General features: G+C 41.5%; 1 protein-coding gene and 1 long non-coding RNA gene across 6 annotated transcripts in view; both read left to right on the forward strand.

The window, feature by feature from the left end:
• The first annotated feature begins 843 nt into the window (after positions 1-843).
• Positions 844-20,985, forward strand: part of LOC107753722 (EGF-containing fibulin-like extracellular matrix protein 1) — a 36,633-nt gene continuing 16,491 nt past the window's right edge. For 2 of the 5 annotated variants that reach the window (XR_001641490.1, XM_016569933.1), the window contains exons 1-10: positions 845-1,138; positions 1,619-1,706; positions 1,839-1,887; positions 2,016-2,294; positions 8,346-8,468; positions 9,904-10,023; positions 11,835-11,954; positions 12,623-12,742; positions 13,312-13,435; positions 13,571-13,763. Coding sequence is in view for 4 of the 5 variants with exons in the window: in XM_016569933.1 (XP_016425419.1) it covers positions 1,626-1,706; positions 1,839-1,887; positions 2,016-2,294; positions 8,346-8,468; positions 9,904-10,023; positions 11,835-11,954; positions 12,623-12,742; positions 13,312-13,435; positions 13,571-13,763 (1,209 nt within the window). In the remaining variant the exon portion in view is untranslated. Of the gene's footprint in view, positions 1,139-1,464; positions 1,493-1,618; positions 1,707-1,837; positions 1,888-2,015; positions 2,295-8,345; positions 8,469-9,903; positions 10,024-11,834; positions 11,955-12,622; positions 12,743-13,311; positions 13,436-13,570; positions 13,764-20,985 lie in introns of those variants that run through there. The other 3 variants (XM_016569934.1, XM_016569935.1, XM_016569936.1) reach the window with 3 other exon arrangements.
• Positions 3,567-5,783, forward strand: LOC107753724 (uncharacterized). Its single transcript, XR_001641491.1, has 3 exons — positions 3,567-3,960; positions 4,113-4,261; positions 4,450-5,783. It is a non-coding gene; the product is annotated as an uncharacterized LOC107753724 (long non-coding RNA).

The following is a 20,985-nucleotide window of genomic DNA, read 5'->3' on the forward strand; positions in this document are numbered from 1 at the left end:
TAGCTGAGCTGCGTTTCCTGTGTTTCCAGGTATTGTATGTTTGATTATGGCTCTAATCTGCAGTTCTTGTGTTTGTTTGATTAGGCTACATTTTGGATTTGGTTGCCTGTTTTTTCCGCTGTTCTTGCGTGTTTTAACTGATTCTTTTTGGACTTAAACTCCATATTTAGTGCCTGCATCATTATATCTAACATTGCACATGTATGTGATAAATACATTAAAATGTTTATTTTTTTTTGTTACACTTTATTTTAAGGTGTACTTGTTACATTGTAATTATACATTTAATTACTGAGTAATATTAATTAACTTCATGCATTTACTATATGGTTAGGTTTAGGATTAGGGTTTGGTTTAGTGTTACTTGTATGTAATTATGCATAATTTATCAATATTATAATAGTACATGTAACATATAACAAGGACACCATAAAATAAAGTGTTACCTTTTTTAACAGTAAAGGGGTTTTATATTATACGGGTTTTTGGAATGTAATAGAAACAACATAGATGAGCCACATAAAATAAAACGCATAGTTGCACATGCATCACAAATCCATAATTACAGTTTTGTTTGTTTATTTATTTACTTATTTATGTCAAATCCAATGCATAGTGAGGGAAATCAGTCAGTTCTTTATTGTGGACAATTACTTGTTTACATTCGATCACTTTGTCCAATAATAATAATAATAATATAGTTACATTTATAAAGCACCTTTCCCACTGCTCAAAGTACAGATACAGAAACAGAGGAAATGCTATGAAGGGAGTGTTCCAGAATTTTGCTAAAGTATACTGCTCAGATAGAGGACATTTATGACTACTGCATTAAAAATGTAAAACAATATGACATTGACATTACAATCTGGCCTATTATAATATAAGCACAATGCCTGGCATCAGTGAGTTTATTAAAGAACCTGTGGGGGGAGCCACATCCTGCCCTTCCTCGAGCCCACCAAACAAACACATCAAACTCCTGCAGCGGGAAACAACCTGTTCACCGCTCCCACATTCCTGCAGCGATGATGGCGTCATGAAGTGTTCCTCAAACATCTCTGACATTCCGATACAGACATCAAACCCTCATCATCCACAGGACTGAGCTCCAAACTCCTGACGCTTCTTACAGCAGGTGAGAGGAGTTTTATAGCATGCTGTCTTATATCATACTCTTCTCTACAGTACATGCATATTAGGTATTTGATACTGTAGGCTGTGATAAAATTTCGTTTGTTCATTTTATTTTGCACAAACGTTATGATTTATAAGAACGTCATATTTAATAAAAATGAGAGTTTAACCATGAAATCATGTGCAAAACAGATCACACGTTATATTTCAGTGCTCGTGTTACGGTGTATTAACCTGAAGTATGTGGGCTGCTGGTTTGAACTAAACACACTGTTCTAAGTGTTTGATGGCTGCTTGTAATTGCACTTTAAATGTTTACATTTTCAGTAGCACTTTAAAACACACTTCTAGAGAGGTATGTGAACTGCATGAGCTCTGACTGGAGTTGAGCCAATGAAAGCAGCACGAAATGTTCTCACATGTTCAGCAGTGATGTAACTACAGGTGTTATGATATTGTTTTGATTTGTTAACCCATGTAGATCCATCATGATGTTGGAAATCTACCTGGTAATGACAGTTGCTGCCAGTGCTGTTTCTCAAGAGGCAGAAGAGCCTGTATCATATACGGCAAGTCTATTTACATAAAACTATAAATAATGCATATCTTTGAGCAGGCTATGTAGTTTTGATATTGCAGTTCATATATATTTTAAATTGACAGGTAAAACATTCTTATACAGTGTTTTTTTCCCCTCACAGCAGTGCACAGAAGGCTATGAATATGATCCCATTAAAGAGGTATGCAAAGGTAATAAAATAATATTGTTGATATAGTATACTCTCTCTGACCAACAGTTGCCCCTTTGCCTATTTTCATGTCTCTAAGAAAGTGATTCTAACGCATAATGCCAGTTTTCTCTCCATGTTCATGAACAGATATTGATGAGTGTGCCCTTGTCTCTGATGCCTGCAAAGGTGGCATGAAGTGCATAAACCACTATGGCGGCTACCTCTGCCTCCCTCAGAATGCCCAGATTTTTGTCACTAATGGAGACGAATCATCCCAGCCCACAGACCCTATTCCCCAAACCCCCCTGAACCCCACTAACCCACAGACCCCACAAACACGCACCCAGTCAAACCACAAAGGTGTAGCAGCTGGAGCCTCACGGTGCTTGCCGGGTTTTACACTGGATGAGCAAAACTACTGCCACGGTAAGCCATTGTTCTTAACACAACAGTATTTGTGACCGCGTTAGTCTCATTTATGGGCTTGGTAAGAGAACTCTTTTTTCCCCATCATTGATTTTCAGCAAACAGTGCAGTTGGTGCTAAATTTCCAGATTTTCTTTGAAAAGGTTCTAAACTGAAAAGTTATTTTTAGTCTGTAAACAGGAAACATGCATTTCAGAAAATTATATTTTCCCAGCATTAAAAGTGCACAAAAAGCCATAACATATTATAATTTCAGTTTTTTTTATATTTTATATGCAAACTGATATTTAGGGCCTTGCACTGACATTTTGGGTGGCATGTACTCAACTGAAAAAAGGGTACCCCTTTTATTTATAAAAATTTAATAGGGCTGCCCCCTAATAGTTGACTAACCATCAATTTTATTAGTCGCTTAATCGCAGAAAAAAAATCCGAAGTCACGCAGATCAATAAAAGCTGGTCTATGTGGTAATTACAGTACAACGGTCAGGACATCCGAGTGTTCGTTTCGATCATCGACCTCAAATGTGGCTTATCATCTGAAACATGGAAGTAGTTGCAATATTACATGGCTGCTCGCTTTAACGTTAGCCTAGAAAATGTGCACTATTGAAGTGTTTGTGCGGAGTGTGGAAGCTGAACAGTAGCACGCTATAACTGCATGACCGTTAACTTGGAGGCGCCGGTGTGATCATTTGCATTTAACTTAAAATACTCCATTTTTGCTCATACAGATAAAAGTAATACATCTTTCAAATCTGTGAATCGGTCTACTTTTGTGTGCACTTACAATAACAACAAAACGTTGTGCTTTTGTAAAATAATGAAAGCAAAGAGGGTGCGCTTTCTGCCGTCTAGGTCTCTGTGAACTTCAGCATGTAAAAAAAAAAAACTATAAAAACTGAAAAATATATCTATAGAAAATGTCTACTTTTAAACGAACCAATTCAAATGGAAAACACATATTTTTAGATTATGTGATCCGTATGAAACGTGCACGTCCACTGTGGAGATGATGAGTCAGTGTCGTCAACTTCATCACTGCAGCCAAAAATACAGAAAACATCAATCAATGAATTATTATAATGTTAAGGCAGTCTTCTTGCTGTTTTTTTCCCCGTTTTTTTTTTCATAATCATTACTTCTGCCGGTGCGCTGTGGCAAGCTTTATGCATGCAGTTGAGTGCTTATAAGCGCTTATGAGCACTTAAAGGCTCATTATTAGGAATTATATGGTTTATTAATATAAACACGCAATTAGTCGACTTACCTCCAACGTTCCCCTGTGTCTCCACCATCCTCTATCATGTGTCTACTCATCCAAGTCTTCATCCCTGAGAAGTGTGTGCACTCCAGCGAATCCACAATCTCCCCCTCTATCTGCAAAGACAGTAAACCTCTTCATTCTCCAGTATTGCATTGCTCCATTACTACTTACCCATTGCTACTCATTTACGCATTTTCTCTTTTAATAAAATCACTGTGTGTATTGCCCGCTAATCCGGTCTCTGAGTCTGGCATTTCCATAACAGTAGACCAGAACAAACACCACCACATGATTTCCACGAACCCAATTCAGGAGATCGTGGATTCACTGCGGCGGGCCTTCGCATCCACAACAACATCGATCACCACATCAGTCACTCCTTCAGCACCTGTTCGTGTGGTTATTCCCATGGCCAACCTGGCACCCTACTCTGGCTTGGAGGAGGGCTGCAATAGATTTTTTTTCTACAATGCTCACTGGCCTCAAGATGCAGTCGCACCAATTTCCTACTGAGAAATCCAAGATCTCTTTTGTAATTACTCTGTTTTCAGGGTGAGTGCTCCAGTGCACAGAAACCATTTGGAACCAAGATGGCCCAGTCACCCAGCCATTCAGTAGCTTCGTAGCTCATTTCTGAGAAGTGTTTGGAAGACCACTTGGTGATTCATCTGTGGGTGAGCAATTGTATCACTTAAACGAGGTAAGATGGCAATAACAGATTATACTCTGTTTTCGCACTCTGGCGACCACTAGTAGGTGGAATGAGTGCTTGCTCCTCACCCCCTACCGAGAGGGTTTGTAATCCAAGTTGCAGCTGTATCTCACTGCCTACACTGAATCCATCGGTCTGGAACATTTCATTCAACTCTGCATCCGTGTTTCTCATAGTATGCAGACCTGTATGGAGGACTAACAGGGCCAAGAGTCTTCTTCCTACCATCAACAGCCAAAGTATGCCAGCTCTCCAAAACCAGGTACGGAGCCCATGGTTGTGCACAATTCTCATTGCCCAGGGTCTTTGTACTGCAGAGTATGAGGGCATATAATCTCTTTATGCCCTGTCCATCCTCTTGAACCTGTGGTGAGTTGTATTCATACTCCCAGTTCTCATGCATCTCCACTTACCACTTAAGTCACCCTTACTGCTCGTGATGTCTCTCTTTCAGTAATCACCCTCCTCGACTCTGGGTCAGCCAGCAACTTTATCTTGGGGGAGCTCTGCCATCAACTCCAGATCAAAAGAAGACCCATCGAATCAAGTCCAGTCGGTAACAGGAAGACCACTCAGCCACTGTCATATGCGTTTTCGTGTGGGACACATCCAGCTTGGCCAACTCCATCAAGAATCTCTGGATTTTCTGGTTCTGGAGGAATCCACCACTGGCATCATCCTGGGGCGTTCATAGTTACATAAACAAAACCCAGTGCTATCCTGGAAAATAGTAGAAGTCTTGAAGTGGGGTGAAGGCTGTTACCCTGAATGTTTCCCTCTCCTTCCACAAATTCTTATTGACCTGTTTCACATTGACCTGTGAAAGTTCTCCCAGTTCACTCCACGTCCATCAAGAGTCCGGTAAATCAACAATCAGTGGATATACCTCCTTACTACGCCCCCTTCAGTGACATATTTTGTCTAAGAAAGCTTCCCAACTGCCTCCCCACAGGTCATGGGACAGTGCCATAGACCTATTTCTGGGTGAACCAGTGCTCCATGGCAAGATCTATCCATTATCCATCCCAACCCAGATAAGCTCTTCTTTGTTGAAGGGAAGAAAGTGTGGCTCTCGATGAGTGACATCTGGCTGTGTTTGTGTCTCCCGACACTGTGGTGGCCTCTTGAAATATCTAGTGAACTAGGAAGGATATGGTCCTGAAGAAAGATCCTAGGTCCTCAGATATGATATCCTTGATCCTGAGCTCCTCACTACTTCCATGTGTCCAACCCTGACTGTCCTGAGTCCAGGAGCAGAGGTCGGCCACCAAAACATTGGGTTCCCTCGGCCCTCAGGAACGGCCCATGGAGTGGGTGCTGTCACGGTGTCACCAGGCTCCACCGTCACTCCCTCACTCAGTTCAAAGTTAACAGAATACTGATCACCAGCACCTCATCAGCACCCTCATCAGCTCCTGTATAAAAGCACACACTTCTCCCAAGTTCATTGTCTGGTCTACTAGTCGGTGTACGGACCACTTACCTGCAGACTTACTTTGTGCGATTCTCTCCTGCAATTACTTCCAGTATTCTCCCTGTGTCTCCAACGTCCTCCATCGTGTGTCTACTCTTCCAAGTCTTTATCTTGGAGAGCTGTGTGCACTCCAGCAAATCCACGATCTCCCTCTCCATCTGCAAAAACAGTAAACCTCTTAATTCTCGAATATTGCATTGCTTCATTAATACTTAACCATTGCTACTCACCCATCTCAGTTAATAAAATCAGAGGTGGCAGAGAAGCTGTATTTTAAGTGGCATTTATTGTAGATGCATTTACACAGAGTGTTTAATGCAGCTCAGAGGTGGCATGAATGTATTTACACTGCAGTTACAATTGAATAAATGTTATAAGATGTTTAAAGTTTTAAATATGTATTTGTGAATATATACATTTTTGACTTTGCACGACTTTTATGCCAACACCAGACCAGCTTGCATGTTGTTAAGCTATTGCTAGTTAGGCTGGTTTCATTCAGATATGTGCACGTTTGTGCTGCTATTACTATGCCTACTATGTAAAGGGACTGTTATTCCATTGAAAAACAAACATGTGAGTATGAAATTTTGTTTGAAAAGTTTTTGCATTACTCACAAAATTAATCAGCCGAGAGACCAGAGTTCAGGAGCCTTAGGGGCCAGACCTACAGTTTCCACGTCTCTGGCAGGGGGTCATATATTGTGCCCACGACTTGGAATGGAAGCTCCCTCCGGATGGGGATCTCTCACAAAGGACTATTCAGATGGGCTATAAAGTCCTAAAACCACACTAGGGGCCAGTCAGATTGGGGGCTGGGGCTACAAGGAGTAGACTGATCCCGTCCTGGTGAACTCGCTCTAGAACTCCAGGGAGCAGTACAATTGGGGGAAACGCATATAGACGTAGCCTCGGCCATGTCTGTACCATGGCATCCAGTCCAAGAGGAGCTGGATATGTGAGGGAGTGGATAGTGGGTTGTTTCTTGTTGTGCAAACATATCTAATTACCCGAGCCTGCTCTGGGGCCACCACTATCGACAACATGCCATCGAATTTTGGTGGTCTAGAATCAAACTGGATTCTGTATCCTCTTTTCTATTGCATGCAGGACCCACTGACACACAGTCAGCAGAAGTTTTTAGGCTGTCGAAAAAGTCTTCTAGGGGAATAAGATTTTCGAGGCTGACCTCGGGTGTATCTCGGGACAAGGCAGGGGATGAACCTTTCGAAGTCTGACGATTTTCATTTAGCCTCCTGAAACCTCTTGACGGCCAAAATGACAACATCACTGAAGAGGCCAGAAGGAGACAGCGGGGCATCAAAGAAGGTGGTTTTATTTCTGTCCTTGGTGCTTGATAGATTGTTTCTCTCCATGGTCACTAATGCTGACATGGAGCAGCCGATGACTCCGGCTGTCTCCTTGGTGGGCCAGAGACAAGTCAGTGACCTGACGGCAATCATAACTTGCTTTTGTGGCACACTTACTCTGCTGGTCATTTGATGTTAATCTTAGACATGGTATGGGTCATAACCGTCACCAGCTTCTCATAAACAGGGGATATAGATGGCGAGTCCTCCATATCTCCCACCTTGATGAAGAGACAATATCCACCTCCTCAGAGCTGGACAACATCAACATCGGGCTCTCACTCGGGGTGGAAGAATCCTTGGAGCAGGCTTCTGGATCCCAAGTGCAAATGCTGGAGCACATGGGAGAGAGCCGAGAAAGGGCCGAAGCCATCTCCGGGAGCTCCATTTACGACCCCCAATATCGAATCTGCCGCACTGCCTCCAGGATCGGAGCATTTTGATTGGCAGCTGCTCACAATGCGCACCCCTTTGAGAGCTGACCGCACATGCTCTGCTCCCAAGTTGTGTACACACAAATTGTGTGTCCCCACCCATGATGTAGCATGGGCAGGGAGGTATACATGATCTAAACTGCTTCTCACTCACCAATACTAACAACTCACCATAATAACACTTTAACTCTCTTTTTCTTTTTACTTTGACACACACATACCAACAGGACAGACAGTTTAACACCGAGCACATGTTGAAGAGCAGAATCTAACCTGTTTTTTCCCCCTGGCATCCTTTGTTGCTTCCGCAGTACACCATTACACATCACAAGTGACACAGCACCAATCAGGATTGGATTGCTTCAGACGTAGTCTCGCAGAAGCATTCCCCACATCGTTAGTGCAAGTTCCTCAAAGGGGAACATCATTTGCATTGTAAATGCAAACAGGAAGATATCATGGATTTAAACAGGAAATAGACTTAAATTGTGCTTTTGGTGCACTTGGTTCTGGACCAGGTCTTTGCTCTCGAAAGGGGTGGAAAAGGCCATGTAATGTTGGGATTTGACCCAATGATGCAATCCTTGGTTCATCATGCAGTGACAAGGATCCTGAAAAGCACTTTGTCCAGTAAATCTGGTTAAATCGAGCAGTCTGTAGCTACACTTTAGGCTCTGGGTTCCATGTGGAGGGATTACTAATTGAATGTTCCTCTTTTCATGTTAATTAATTTCATGATACTCGTCAATGGTCCACGCATTGATCAGTCTGTGTGATCGTGTATGTTTGGGCAGATGTAGATGAATGCTCTCAAGGCCTACACACCTGCAATGCAGACCAGATCTGCTACAACACAAGAGGCTCCTACACCTGTCAGTGTCATCCTGGATACCAGAAACATGGAGAACAGTGTGTGGGTAAGTTCACACTGCACTCTAATCATCAAAGCAGCCTACTGATATAACAATATATACAATAATTATAATCCTGTAATAAGTATAAATAATCATGCCGGTAAGTGCAGGTTAGCAATGTTTTTGGGTTGTTCTAGAAAACAAAACTTATCTGGTGAAACTGGTGAAACACTGGTCAGCCAGTGTGGTCGTTCTAGTCCGTGTGGTTGCTGGTTAAGCTAGAGGGTCAACAGGTTTTAGTTGAACTGGTCTAGAGGGAACTCTAGTCGGGAGAGGTCTTCTCTAGTGTCTATTATGTCATTAGTATCAAATATAAACACTTCTGTAAAAAACAACATTACACTTATATTGTTTGTTAATAATATGCTTATTATAGTGAAATAAATAAAGATGATAATTGGCTTTAAATCAAAATAATCTCAGTGAGGCACGGAAATTAAAATTCTAGGCCAAAAATAAAAAATATTTTTTTTTCTTAAATAATAGACACATTTACTGGATATTTTTCTTACCCGTAATTAATACAGTAAGTGTTGGGTAACAAAAGTTCTCAGCATTTCTGTCAAGCTTGCCCAGCATATGACGAAGCCCTCATTGCATTCAAAACAGACATTCTCATTTACATATGTGACCCTGGAGCACAAAAGCAGTCTTAAGTCGCTGGGGTATATTTGTAGCAAAAGCCAAAAATACATTGTATGGTTCAAAATGATAAATTTTTCTTTTATGCCAAAAATCATTAGGATATTAAGTAAAGATCATGTTCCATGAAGATATTTTGTAAATTTCCTACCATAAATATATCAAAACTTAATTTTTGATTAGTAATATGCATTGCTAAGAACTTCATTTTGACAACTTTAAAGATGATTTTCTCAAGATTTAGATTTTTTTGCACCCTCAGATTCCAGATTTTCAAATATTTGTATCTCAGCCAAATATTGTCCTATCATAACAAACCATACATCAATGGAAAGCGTATTTATTCAGCTTTCAGATGATTTATAAATCTCAGTTTAAAAAAAATTGACCCTTATGACTGGTTTTGTGGTCCAGGGTCACATTTATGGATTTAGCAGACACTTTTATCCAAAGCAACTTAAAAAAAAAAACAATGTCAGGTTTATTAGACAGCTTTTCGGTGTATCTCTAAGACTCTAAATGAAGTAAGTGAGTAGGTAAGTAAGAAAGTCAACTTAATTAGGTTCTCGGTCTGAGGTCCCCCCGCCCACTTAAATTAAACTCCCTACAATGATTTTATTTAATAAAACGTTCTGAAACATGTTAATACGTGTCTTCACTACCTTCCACATTAGACTTGGTCAATTAAGAAATCTTCATCTGTGAAAAAAGTTTTTTCTATCCATCACCCTGTAAATGTGTTAAGAATACTATATAAGCTTATTCAAGCACTGTGTGTGTGTAAATCTCTTTGCAGATAGAAATGAGTGTATGCTATCACACTACTGCATGCACAGATGTGTGAACACTGCTGGCTCTTATTACTGTGAGTGTAAAGATGGCTACCAGCTCGCCAGCAACAACCACAGCTGTGTAGGTGAGTCAAAGACCTAACCTGCCTTTCTATCTGCACAGCTTTGCTCAAGAATGTGTGTGTTCAGTGGAATTCAAGATATCCTTCAGTATCTCTCTAAACTTCTGTTTTGCATTTGCTCTCACACTCTGGTGGTCCAGGCCTGTGCTTAGTAACATATACTGTATTTTTAATTTACATCTCTCTCTTTGTAAACAGCATATCACATTGAGCCAGTTCATTAAAAAATGCAGTGCAGTGCCCACCCTCTATGCTAATGTAAGGGGGTCTTTCAAAGGTGTAGTTTGCAACTCCACATTGTTCAGCTGTTTTGAGGGTACAAAGGAATGTGAAACTTTAGCCTAATACCTAACTTCTGAATCAACGCTTGAAGATCTTTGCCAATAAAACATGATCAACAACATGATAAGGAATTCCTCAGCGAGGAAAGGTTTCCTGCAAAAGTATTTGTACACATGCATTCATTGGAAATGGAAGAACATGCTGATAAGAACGTCCCTTAGGACCAGTACAAGCACACCAGATATGTGTCCAAGGTCCTGTAGGACTGTGTGCAGGGAAGCCTCATGATGAACAAAAGAATGTTTCTCTTACAGGCAGCTCAACTGATGCATGTGGTACCCAACTATAACTAAAAGATGGAAATTAGAAGTACACTCAAGAATGACTGCATCTTTGCAAATGTTATACTCTATATTACAGCATATGTGGATATCCGCTTCTATTTAAAAAATACAATAATTTTAGTAACTCAAATTTGAATGCTGCTTTCGTCTTTGTTGCATCAGTTTGTAGCAGTGCCCCTTTCTTTTCCAAAATGACAGTGCTCTTGTGCACAAAGCAGGGTCCATACAGAAATAGTTTACTAAATTGGATTAGCTTGACTGGTCTGCACCCCCACTCACCCAACAATAGGCCTCGTGCTAATACTGACGCGGATAGAGTGGTCTGCTTTGATTTAGAAACACTGGATTCAGTGCTAAGGTTTGAGTATCATATCTCAGCTTGTGATGTTCCTCATCTGTAAACGGCTTTGCATAAACTAAAACAATAGAAGAGTTTATCCATCATGGATGGGACCAGTTAAAGAGGTGGGGCCAGAGTACTGGACAGAACTGGCAGAGGACGAAACACAAACACAGCTCTAACAGGTCTAAAAAAAAGTGTAGGCGTGTCTTAACAGGTAAAATTTGGCTTCTGTCAATAAAAGGTGCAACATATTAGAAATACTTTTAACTTGAAGTTTAGCTTAGGCCTACCTTCAATCATATCGACTGAAACCCAAACATTCCATCAAATTCCTCCATATTGTAAAAGCACTACCAGTGTTTACCCTTGTTTCACCCCGTTTTCTGTCTCTGTGTTTTTTAGCATGCACTTTGAACACCGGCTAAACACCCTCTGGTCAGCCTGCTACAGTAGCCATGCTACTCTCGCTATTAGCTGTGTGTAGGTTTGCAAATATATGTTGAAAGTCAGGGAGGACATCCTATCATTGCTATTCGGACTGAGTGCAAATATGGACAAACATGAGCCTGAGCCTTCCCTACAGAAGAAATACATACATGCACACACACACACATACATTGCACACGCCTACTTGATGCTTTGACTCGTTTTGGAGCTTTTTTGTTGTTGTTAAAGAAGAAATATATGAACTGTCCATATAAATAATGTTACTATTAACTAACGTTTAAAAATATTGTAAACAAGCAATATTACACATGGAAGTGTGCTGAATATGACTAGTAAATTACCTGTCCATAGATTAGATGTATAATTGTGTTCAGTAACTGTGTATGGATTTGTTTCAGATGTGAACGAGTGTGATCTGACTCAGTCGTGCCAACATCAGTGTTTTAACCTCTTGGGCTCATATATCTGTCAGTGTGATCAGGGTTATGAACTCGCGCCGGATTCATTCTCTTGTGTGGGTAAGTGCTAATGCTGGATGTTCCTGTGCTTGTTTCCAGTGCACTTTCTACTTGCCAAGTGTATTAGTTTGTGCAGGTTCAGTGCTTAACATATAGTAACGAGAGCTGTCAAAAGGGGTGCAAAAACTCATTTGAATTTAAAATATTTTTTAATATAATATTTCAAAAATTTTACTTGCATTCAGATTTTAAAGAAATTATTTCAGTTAAAAATAAAGATGAGTGAACACCAAGAGGGCGCAACGACTAAATACAAACATGTAAAAATGGTCCTTTCTGTGAAATAGAGTATTGTAATAAAGTATTTGTGAATTCTTTGTTAGTTGTTTATTATCCACGTTTCATTGCGTTCTTACAGAAAGAGCACATTCATTTCGTGATATGTTTGGGTGTTATTTCACCTGCTACTAAGCACTTCAGATTCCCGGTGCTCATTCCCAAACATGCCAAACATCATACAAATTGAAATGCAGTTATTGCATTTTGTGCATTTTCATCTAAAATTCAATTGTTTGAGTTGGAAATTTTGATTGGACAGCCCTACAAGTAATTCTTTATCATTAGCTAGATAGTTTTCAGCCTGGTTTTAGGCAAAGATGATGCATGTGTCTCAGTGTGGTTTAATTGTCGCTGTTTGTTGAGTTTGTGTTGTTCTGCTGTGTGTCTAGACATGGACGAGTGTGCATTCTCCAGCTACATGTGCCAGTATGTGTGTATTAACAGCCCGGGTGGATATTCCTGCATCTGCCCCGAGGGATATCAGCTGCAGAGAACAAGAATGTGTCAAGGTATCGGCCTCCTCCTTCATAAAATATAGCACTCGTCATTGCCTGGCCTCCTCTCTATCCATCCACACCCAGATATTTCACATCAGAGCAAGATGGGCCAGGAATTCCCAACCACTTGCTAATGGAAACAATGCAGAGCTCACAAGGGTTACACTTTATTTCAAGGTGTCCTTGCTACAATGTAATTATACATTTAAGCACGGAGTAAAATTAATTAACAGCATGTACTTACTGTAGGTTTAAGGTTAGTTGCATGTAATTACGCATGATTTACTGTTATTACTAAAGTGCATGTAACAAGAACACTGTAAAAATAAAGTGTTACCTTCCTACTTGAAACAAAAAGGCTGTTTATCTGTTCTGAACACAGGGAAAGATGTTAGATGAAGTTTATGTTGTGTGTCTTGCCATTTGAATTTCCAGTAGCAATGTTACTTCTGTAATTCGACGTACGTCCGACTGAAATGTGACATTCAACGTGAAAAACATTTGGTGCTTTTTGCCTGAATGTTCATTCATAGGATAGATATGACTTATTGCTAATCACAGTCTTTTCTCTGGCGTCATAGACATCAATGAGTGTGACACAGGTCACGAGTGTAGGGAAGATGAGATGTGCTGGAACTATTATGGCGGTCACCGCTGTTACCCTCAGAACCCGTGTCAGGAGCCTTATGTGCTGACGTCGGAAAAGTAAGTCAGTCTGTGTTTATATCCAAGTACTAGAGCTAAAAATGAAGATCACAGAACTCACCAGAGACACAAGTTTTGATTTCACACTTAAGCATGGGAAAAAAAAGAGAGTAATGTTCTTGCTCTTATTCCTAGCCGGTGTTCGTGCCAGTCTGCGGGTGCGTGTCGAGGCCTGCCGCAGTCTATCATTTACAAATACATGAGCATTCATTCAGAGCGCACCGTGCCAGCAGATATCTTCCAGATTCAAGCCACAAACATCTTCCCCAGTGCACACTACACCTTCAGGATTAAAGCTGGCAACGATGGAGGAGAGTTCTTCCTTAGGGTGAGTAACCAAACCTTGTATTTTTGCATTTAACAGCTGCATGAAACTAAACTGTTAAAGACATTTCATTTGATATTTCTTTGGCAGATTATATTTTCATGTGGTTTCTGTGGTTTTACCACTGAGTGGTGCTGTACGCCAGCTGCATTAGTAGCTTTAGGTCGTAGTGATGTAAAGACATTTGTTGACAAATTAGATATTACTGGTCACACTGTACATTCAGTTTTAACACAGTTTCTTGTTAGGCAAGGTAAGGCCTGATTTGTGCAGCACATTGCACACATGCAGTCAATTCAGCTTTCCCTGGTATCCCATAATCAAATATAAATGTCTTGATCATGCTGAACTTAAACATTTCTCTGTGTCTCTGTATCAGGAAAAAATAGGAAAACATTAGTCAAGAGATGTGCTCCACCCTGGTTGTTTCCCCAAGTTCTCTCCAAAGCACAGAGCGGGATATTTGACAGCACATTTATCATTGTGGGGAAATATAACTATTTTCTTTCTCTTTTTTTTTGTGCCAGTGCTGTGATTTGAATAAACTTTAAAACAGTGTCACTGTTACCTTTTAAATAACTTCTGGAGGAAGATTGGGAACCAGTTGGAGGAGGACGGGAGAAAGTCTGTTTAGATAATGTTTAATTGCACAGGCTTCATCTTTATATATTGGAATTAAAAGCATACTACTTATAGTGAAATAAAATAACATATATTGTGATATTGGATTTTGGTCATATCGCTCACCTGTAGCTTATCCAAAATGCTGCAGTGAGGCTTTTAACAACTAACAAAGAGAGACCACATCTCACCTGTTCACCTGCATCATTACACGGGTTGCTGATTAAGTTTTGAATCCAGTATAAGCTGCTTTCATACTTCATGCTGACTTGTCAGTTGCAACATTCTGAGGTGTGTTATGTGCTGATAACAACTGTCATCAGTAGCAACGCTGAATAACATAACGTTCATCTGGATATCATGGATTTGTTCTCTCTGGTTTCATACAAACACAGATGCTGAAATCTTGCATCTTTGTTATAGCATTGAAAATGAATGGAAAGACTTCAGTATTTCTGTTGACTTCAGTAAGGACTTCTTTTTAATGACTTCAGTTTTAATTAATTGTGGGGCAGTCGTGGCCTAATGGTTAGAGAGTCGGCCTTGTAACCTGAAGGGTGCAGGTTTGAGTCTCAGGTCCGGCAGGGATTGTAGGTGGGGGGAGTGAATGACTAGTGCTCTCTCTCCTGCCCTCAATACCACGACTGAGGAGAGACCCTGGAGCAAGGCACCGGGTGTGTGTGTGTGTGTGTGTGTGTGCACTTGGATGGGTTAAATGCAGAGCACAAATTCCGAGTATGGGTCACCATACTTGGCCACACGTCACTTCACTTAATAGTGTAAAATTGTTGCAGTGTTTATCTTTTTGCCATGGTGAATGTTTTGCGCACTGTAATGTAGTAGCCCACAGTGTGGTAGATATAAGGGAGCCTCCGCTTCGCTTCAGGAACCTGATCACCTCAGCTTTCTTTGCTCTCATCTGAAATGAAGAGATGACGGTGCCTTTGCTGTTGTAGGCTCAAGACTGTGAAATGGTTTGTATTTAAGGCTCTGTATTGTAAGCTGGGTGCTCTGTGTCACGTGCTGGGTGCTGGGTGCTGATACTAAGAGCATAATGGAGGAGTAATTCCAAAACAGTCCTTTAATGATAAATCCACACAAGAAACAGAAGGCTCTGCCTCACCATTTTCTTGCGGGTATCTCAGACTGCTGGTAATGTGTGTAAATACAAGCTGGTAATACCGCTTGCAAAGTTCTTAAAGAGTGCACAGCTATACTGTGGTCCATTGTCTGACATAACAGTCTTGACATAATTCCGTGACGGCTAAACACATCCTTCAGTGCTGCAATAACTATATTGGCTGTGGCTATTTGATGTGGATATTTAGACGTGCTACTTCAATGTAACATGAAAAATAATCCACAACCAGAAGATACTGTATGTAGTCTTTTCCCAGAAAAATAAGTCTGTGCCCACCCGCTGCCAGGGTCTCTCAGGCACTGGGGTAATCAGCAAGGGTCCTCTGTGTTCTGCCCTATGCTGTGAGCATGTGCTGCAGTTTTCCATGAGCTGACTTATGTGTACGGACAATCCTGGCCTCCAGACAGCCTGGCGAGCCCTAGCTCAGCACTTGACTATACCCTGGTGACCATCGTGTATTTTGTGGAGGACCTCTTGCCTCATGCAGTGGGGAATCACAATCCTTTGGCCCCTTATGAGCAGCTCTCCAGCAACAGTAAGATTTTATCTTTCAGGCCAGTATGGCCCCAAATCAGGAGGAAGGACATGTTTCTCCGGCCACTCATTCACACAGAATTAAATGAGTTTTGCACAGATGGGATCGGCTTTCTGATTCTCAATTATTGTATTCAACCTTGCATCAGTAGCTGGGAGGGCCTGAACCACAGCATCCACAAACACCTTAACATCGTCCTCATCCTTTTTCTCTTTCTGCGTAAACGTGTGTTTCACTGGAGCTCTTGATAATGTATCAGCAGTTATGAGCTGCTTACCAGGCATGTGCACAATGTCGAACGTGAACTTCATCAGTCTCAGACGGAACCACAGGATTCGAGAAGGGAGCTCATCTAGTGCTTCGGTGCTCAACAGTGAAAGCAGTGGTTTGTCTTGTCTCTAGTCTATACTTTAGACCAAGGAGGTAAGATGACGGATGTTCACATGCCCACGTGACGGCAAGGGCCTCTTTTTCTATTTGTGCATAATGTTTTTCTGCCTCAGACAGGCCCCTGGAGATGAACACCACTGGTTTCCATGTTCCATCTGCCTGTTTTTGACTCAGAACACCCCCCAGGCCAAAGGAGGAGGCATCTGCAGCGACACATGTCTCAGCTGACAGTGAGTATGAGGCCAACACCTGATGAGAGCTCAATTCAGCTTTCAACTTTTTGTGGTATCACCATTCATTTTTCTTACTAAGCAGGTCTTTGAGTGGACGGGTGTATGATGCAAGGTGAGGTAAAGTTTTCCTAGATAATTATCCATGCCCAGCAGTCTCCGCACTCCTTCCACCCCAGTTAGTTCGGGCATCTCCATAATCGCCCTGACTTTGCCAGGGTCTGGTGCAACTCCTTCTGCTGTGATGTGATGACCCACAAACATAATGTTGTCTGCAGCAAACAAACACTTTTCATTCAAGGTCAACCCCTCTTCTTTCAGACTTTTGAGGACACAATGCAGTCCGTCATTGTGATCTGCCAGAACCCTGATGTTGCGTAGAGCTTTGTGAAAACTTTGACTCCTGAGAGCATTGTGAGCACCTGGTCCACTGCTGGGAGAATATGTCTTTCTCGCCGCACCCACTTAAGTGGATCAAATTGACACATAGCCATATCTTCCCTTGAGCCTTGGGCACAACGTCCATGCCCTCACACCATGGGGTGGGTTAGGTTACTTTGGAAATAACCCCCATGTCCTCCATGCATTTCAGCTCAGCACGCACCTTATCTCTCATGAGAAGAGGTACCCAGCGTGGGGATGAAAGGGCATATGGCACTGCACTCGGTTCCAGCTTAATTGTGTAAGGCCCCTTTAATTTCCCCAAGCCCGAGAAAACTGAGGGGTATTTGGCTCTGATGTCATCCTGTTTCTCATGTACTGTGTAGAGACACTGTATTAATGTGAGGACTTCTATTGCGGGAAGGCCCAATAGGGGCTTAGACAGTCCAGCAACTACATAAATGTCTTGTTCAGTAGTTTTATCTTTAACACTTAACTGGCCTTTAAATCGCCCCTTTACATCAAGCTTATGATTATGAGCACTTTTCCTGTTTGCTGCAGAGCACCATGTTTCCGGGTGGAGAAGCTGCTGCTTGGAATTGCTGTAACAGCAGCTCTCACGTCCAACTTGAAAACAGTGTTTACACCATTCAGTCTAATGAGTTCATTCCACCCGTCATTCTCCTGTGGATACACCTCTCCCAAAAAAGCTAAATCGCCCCCCTCTTTGGTCTCCAATTGCCTCTCTGTAATGTTGTTAACACCCCCTGTTGACATTTTTTTGCAAAATATTCTTTACGGTGACATTTCCTACAGTCAGCATCTCGAGATGGGCAGTCTTTCCAGTGATGTTTCTTTAAGTTCCCGCATCTGCCACATCCCGATGAGTAGTTCTCTGTTTTCTTTTTTAAATGTTGTCTGCATTTTTCTGTCATTTCTGTGTAAAGATTCCACTTGTCCTATTGGCTGCTCTGCTCCGCGTAGTATTGGGTGCTGCTTTTTCACCGCTGCGCTCTGTCTTACTCTTGTTATAGCTTTCTCTAGCATCAGGTCTGCATCTAACCGTAAACTTTCTGACAGTTTGGTGTTGCGTATGCCGACGATGATCCGGTCTCTTATCAAACCTTCTTTTAGTGCTCTGAAATCACACAGCTCAGCAAGTGAATGATCCGCTGTAATTAATGACTCTACACTCTCCCCCACTCTTTGCTTGTTGAATCTCGCTATTTCAAAAATGATATTCCGTTTGCTAAGACAATGTTTATTAACAGCTTCCGTAACTGCAGCATACAATTTCTTTTGATCCTCAGTCAAGGGTAACACATACAAAATCTCTTCGGCATCTTCGCCGGCAGCATACATGAACGTATTTATCTGGTATTCTTGTGTTTGTTTATCCAATCCCGATGCAATTCTTGACCATTCAGCTGTATTGGTGAAGTCGAACTTGCCTGGCGGTGCCAGCTGTGAGGCCAACATTGGTGGGGCTGGCACTTCTCTCTCCATTTTCCCCTTAGACTCCTTATATGAGTGCTCTTCAGGTTTAGTTCATTGTTACCCTACTACTCCATCACTTCTGACACCATGTAACCATGTAACCATTCTGACAGAACTGTAACAACAGTGGAGACATTCAGGTTCCTGGGCACCACTATCTCTCAGGACCTGAAGTGGGACACTCACATAGATTCCATTGTTAAAAAGGCCCAGCAGAGGCTGTATTTCCTTCGCCAGCTGAGGAGTTCAACCTGCCACAGGAGCTGCTGAAACAGTTCTACTCCGCCATCATTGAATCCGTCCTCTGCACTTCTATAACTGTCTGGTTCAGCTCAGCTACCAAATCTGACCTCAGAAGACTACAGAGGATAGTCCGGACTGCTGACGAATCACTGGTACACAGAACTGTACTCATCCAGAGTGAGCAAAAGGGCTGGCAGAATCACTCTGGACCCCTCACATCCAGCACACTCCCTCTTTGAACTGTTGCCATCTGGTCGACGCTACAGAGCTCTGAGCACCAGAACAGCCAGGCACAGCAACAGTTTCTTCCCTCAGGCCATCCATCTCATGAACACTTAACAATAAACGTGGAACACACAACACTATCATACATGTATTTAACACGCATACTTATTTACATTTCAAATTTGCACATAACATACCCGTACATACAAAATTGTCTATTTTGTATATTGTGTTTTTGCTATTTTGTACATTGTCTATTTTGTATATTACTATTTTATTATCTGTCTTGTCTTGTCACTGTCATTCTGTTGCACTGTGGAGCTTCTGTCACTACAACAAATTCCTCATATGTGTAAACATACCTGGCAATGAAGCTCATTCTGATTCTGATGTTGAGTACACTATGCTATAATAACGAGCCGGACACATGTAATGCTCACTGTCACTTATTTACTCAGGAACTGATGTCATGATAACCATGTCACACCATCCTAGGTCCCTACAACAACATTAGTCTCACTCTCAATGTACCCTTTACAGAACAAACATCAGACGAGTGTTTGAAATAACTACATTTTGTGATCTGATGTGCGGTTTTTGTCACAGAACGAGGCAGAAAATATATTCTGAATGTGTGAGGAATATCGAAAATAAAATTAACTTAACCCCGTTGTGAATGCACAACAAGTTAACTATCTTGAATGAATTTGAGCAATGTTCGAATTGTGTCAAAGCTCTTGGGGGTCTCTCTAACCAGCCCCCCACCCCCTTTACAATAATAAATAAATAAATAAAATAAAACTCTATATACTTATGATGCAAATTTTTTTGTCTTGTCCTCGTTATCATTGAGAAAACCTAATTCTAAGATAAAAGATTATTTTACGATGATCAGTGAATTAGGTGTACCAAACAATCACTAAGCAAAGAAGAATTAAATATCTAGCCTAGGGGTGTGCGATGTTGACACAAAAAATTATATCTCTGTATTTTCTGGGATTTTCAGATGATATTTTGCTGAGTGTGTTGCGCTGCAGGACTGCCATGGACAGCTGACTCTGTTTGGTGGTCAGTTCACAGCAGTGGCAGAAAGCGAGTTTCAGTCTGAACAAAACTCTGGGGTTTCAGTAATGACTGATCTGAACGCCTCTGATTGGCCACTGCATTCCTAAGCTCAACAGAATCGTGTGTGATTGGTTATAATGAGCAACGCTGTAGAAACACGTAAAATTAAAATATGATGTAACATAAGCAGGTCTAAATTTAATACAGCAATTGAAACTTCATTTTAAGGGGGGGGTCCCTTAATGCTTAATGCTTATGGTCCGGGACCCCCCCCCCCGAGCAATTCGAACACTGAATTGGAGGTGAAGTCCATAAGGGGAGAAAATTCCTCTCGCTAAATTCCCGATTGCACAAATCCTAGAGAGATGATGGTGTTTGCCTGCCGAATTCTCCATTCATTAGCTATTGAGCAACGCGAAAGTTGCTGATAATACTGAAGGACCTTATATATGAATGCTGAGATAGGCGTCGTATTCCTATAGGTAGACGTGGATCAGCGGAGAGTCAGCAGATGCACGCTTGACTAACGTGGCCTGCCAGAACTAACACTATGCTTGATATTGTTGCATCGTGTGTTTTCCATCTTCATGTTTGATCAGTTCAAGCATTTATCTTATTTTTATTCAGTCACAGCAGTAGCAGTATGCCTTTGCCCATATTAGGGATTTCCTGGAGCATCATCAGTCATTTATTTTCAGTATTACACATCGAACAGTGGTTTGTGAATGTTGATGCTTAGCCTAAATAATTTTATCGGGTGAGTTCATGTGAGCGCTCCTGCAGTCTTAGGCCTACCCCAAATGCTCTCATTGGTTGAGACACGTGATGACGCTCATCCCAAGCCAGTACTGATCAACATCCCACCCCTCCTGTGACCCATGGTTTGTATGTAGGCTA

Source organism: Sinocyclocheilus rhinocerous, unplaced genomic scaffold (assembly GCF_001515625.1).
Source record: "Sinocyclocheilus rhinocerous isolate Xijiao unplaced genomic scaffold, SAMN03320098_v1.1 scaffold3824, whole genome shotgun sequence".
NCBI classification, from domain to species: Eukaryota; Metazoa; Chordata; class Actinopteri; order Cypriniformes; family Cyprinidae; genus Sinocyclocheilus; species Sinocyclocheilus rhinocerous.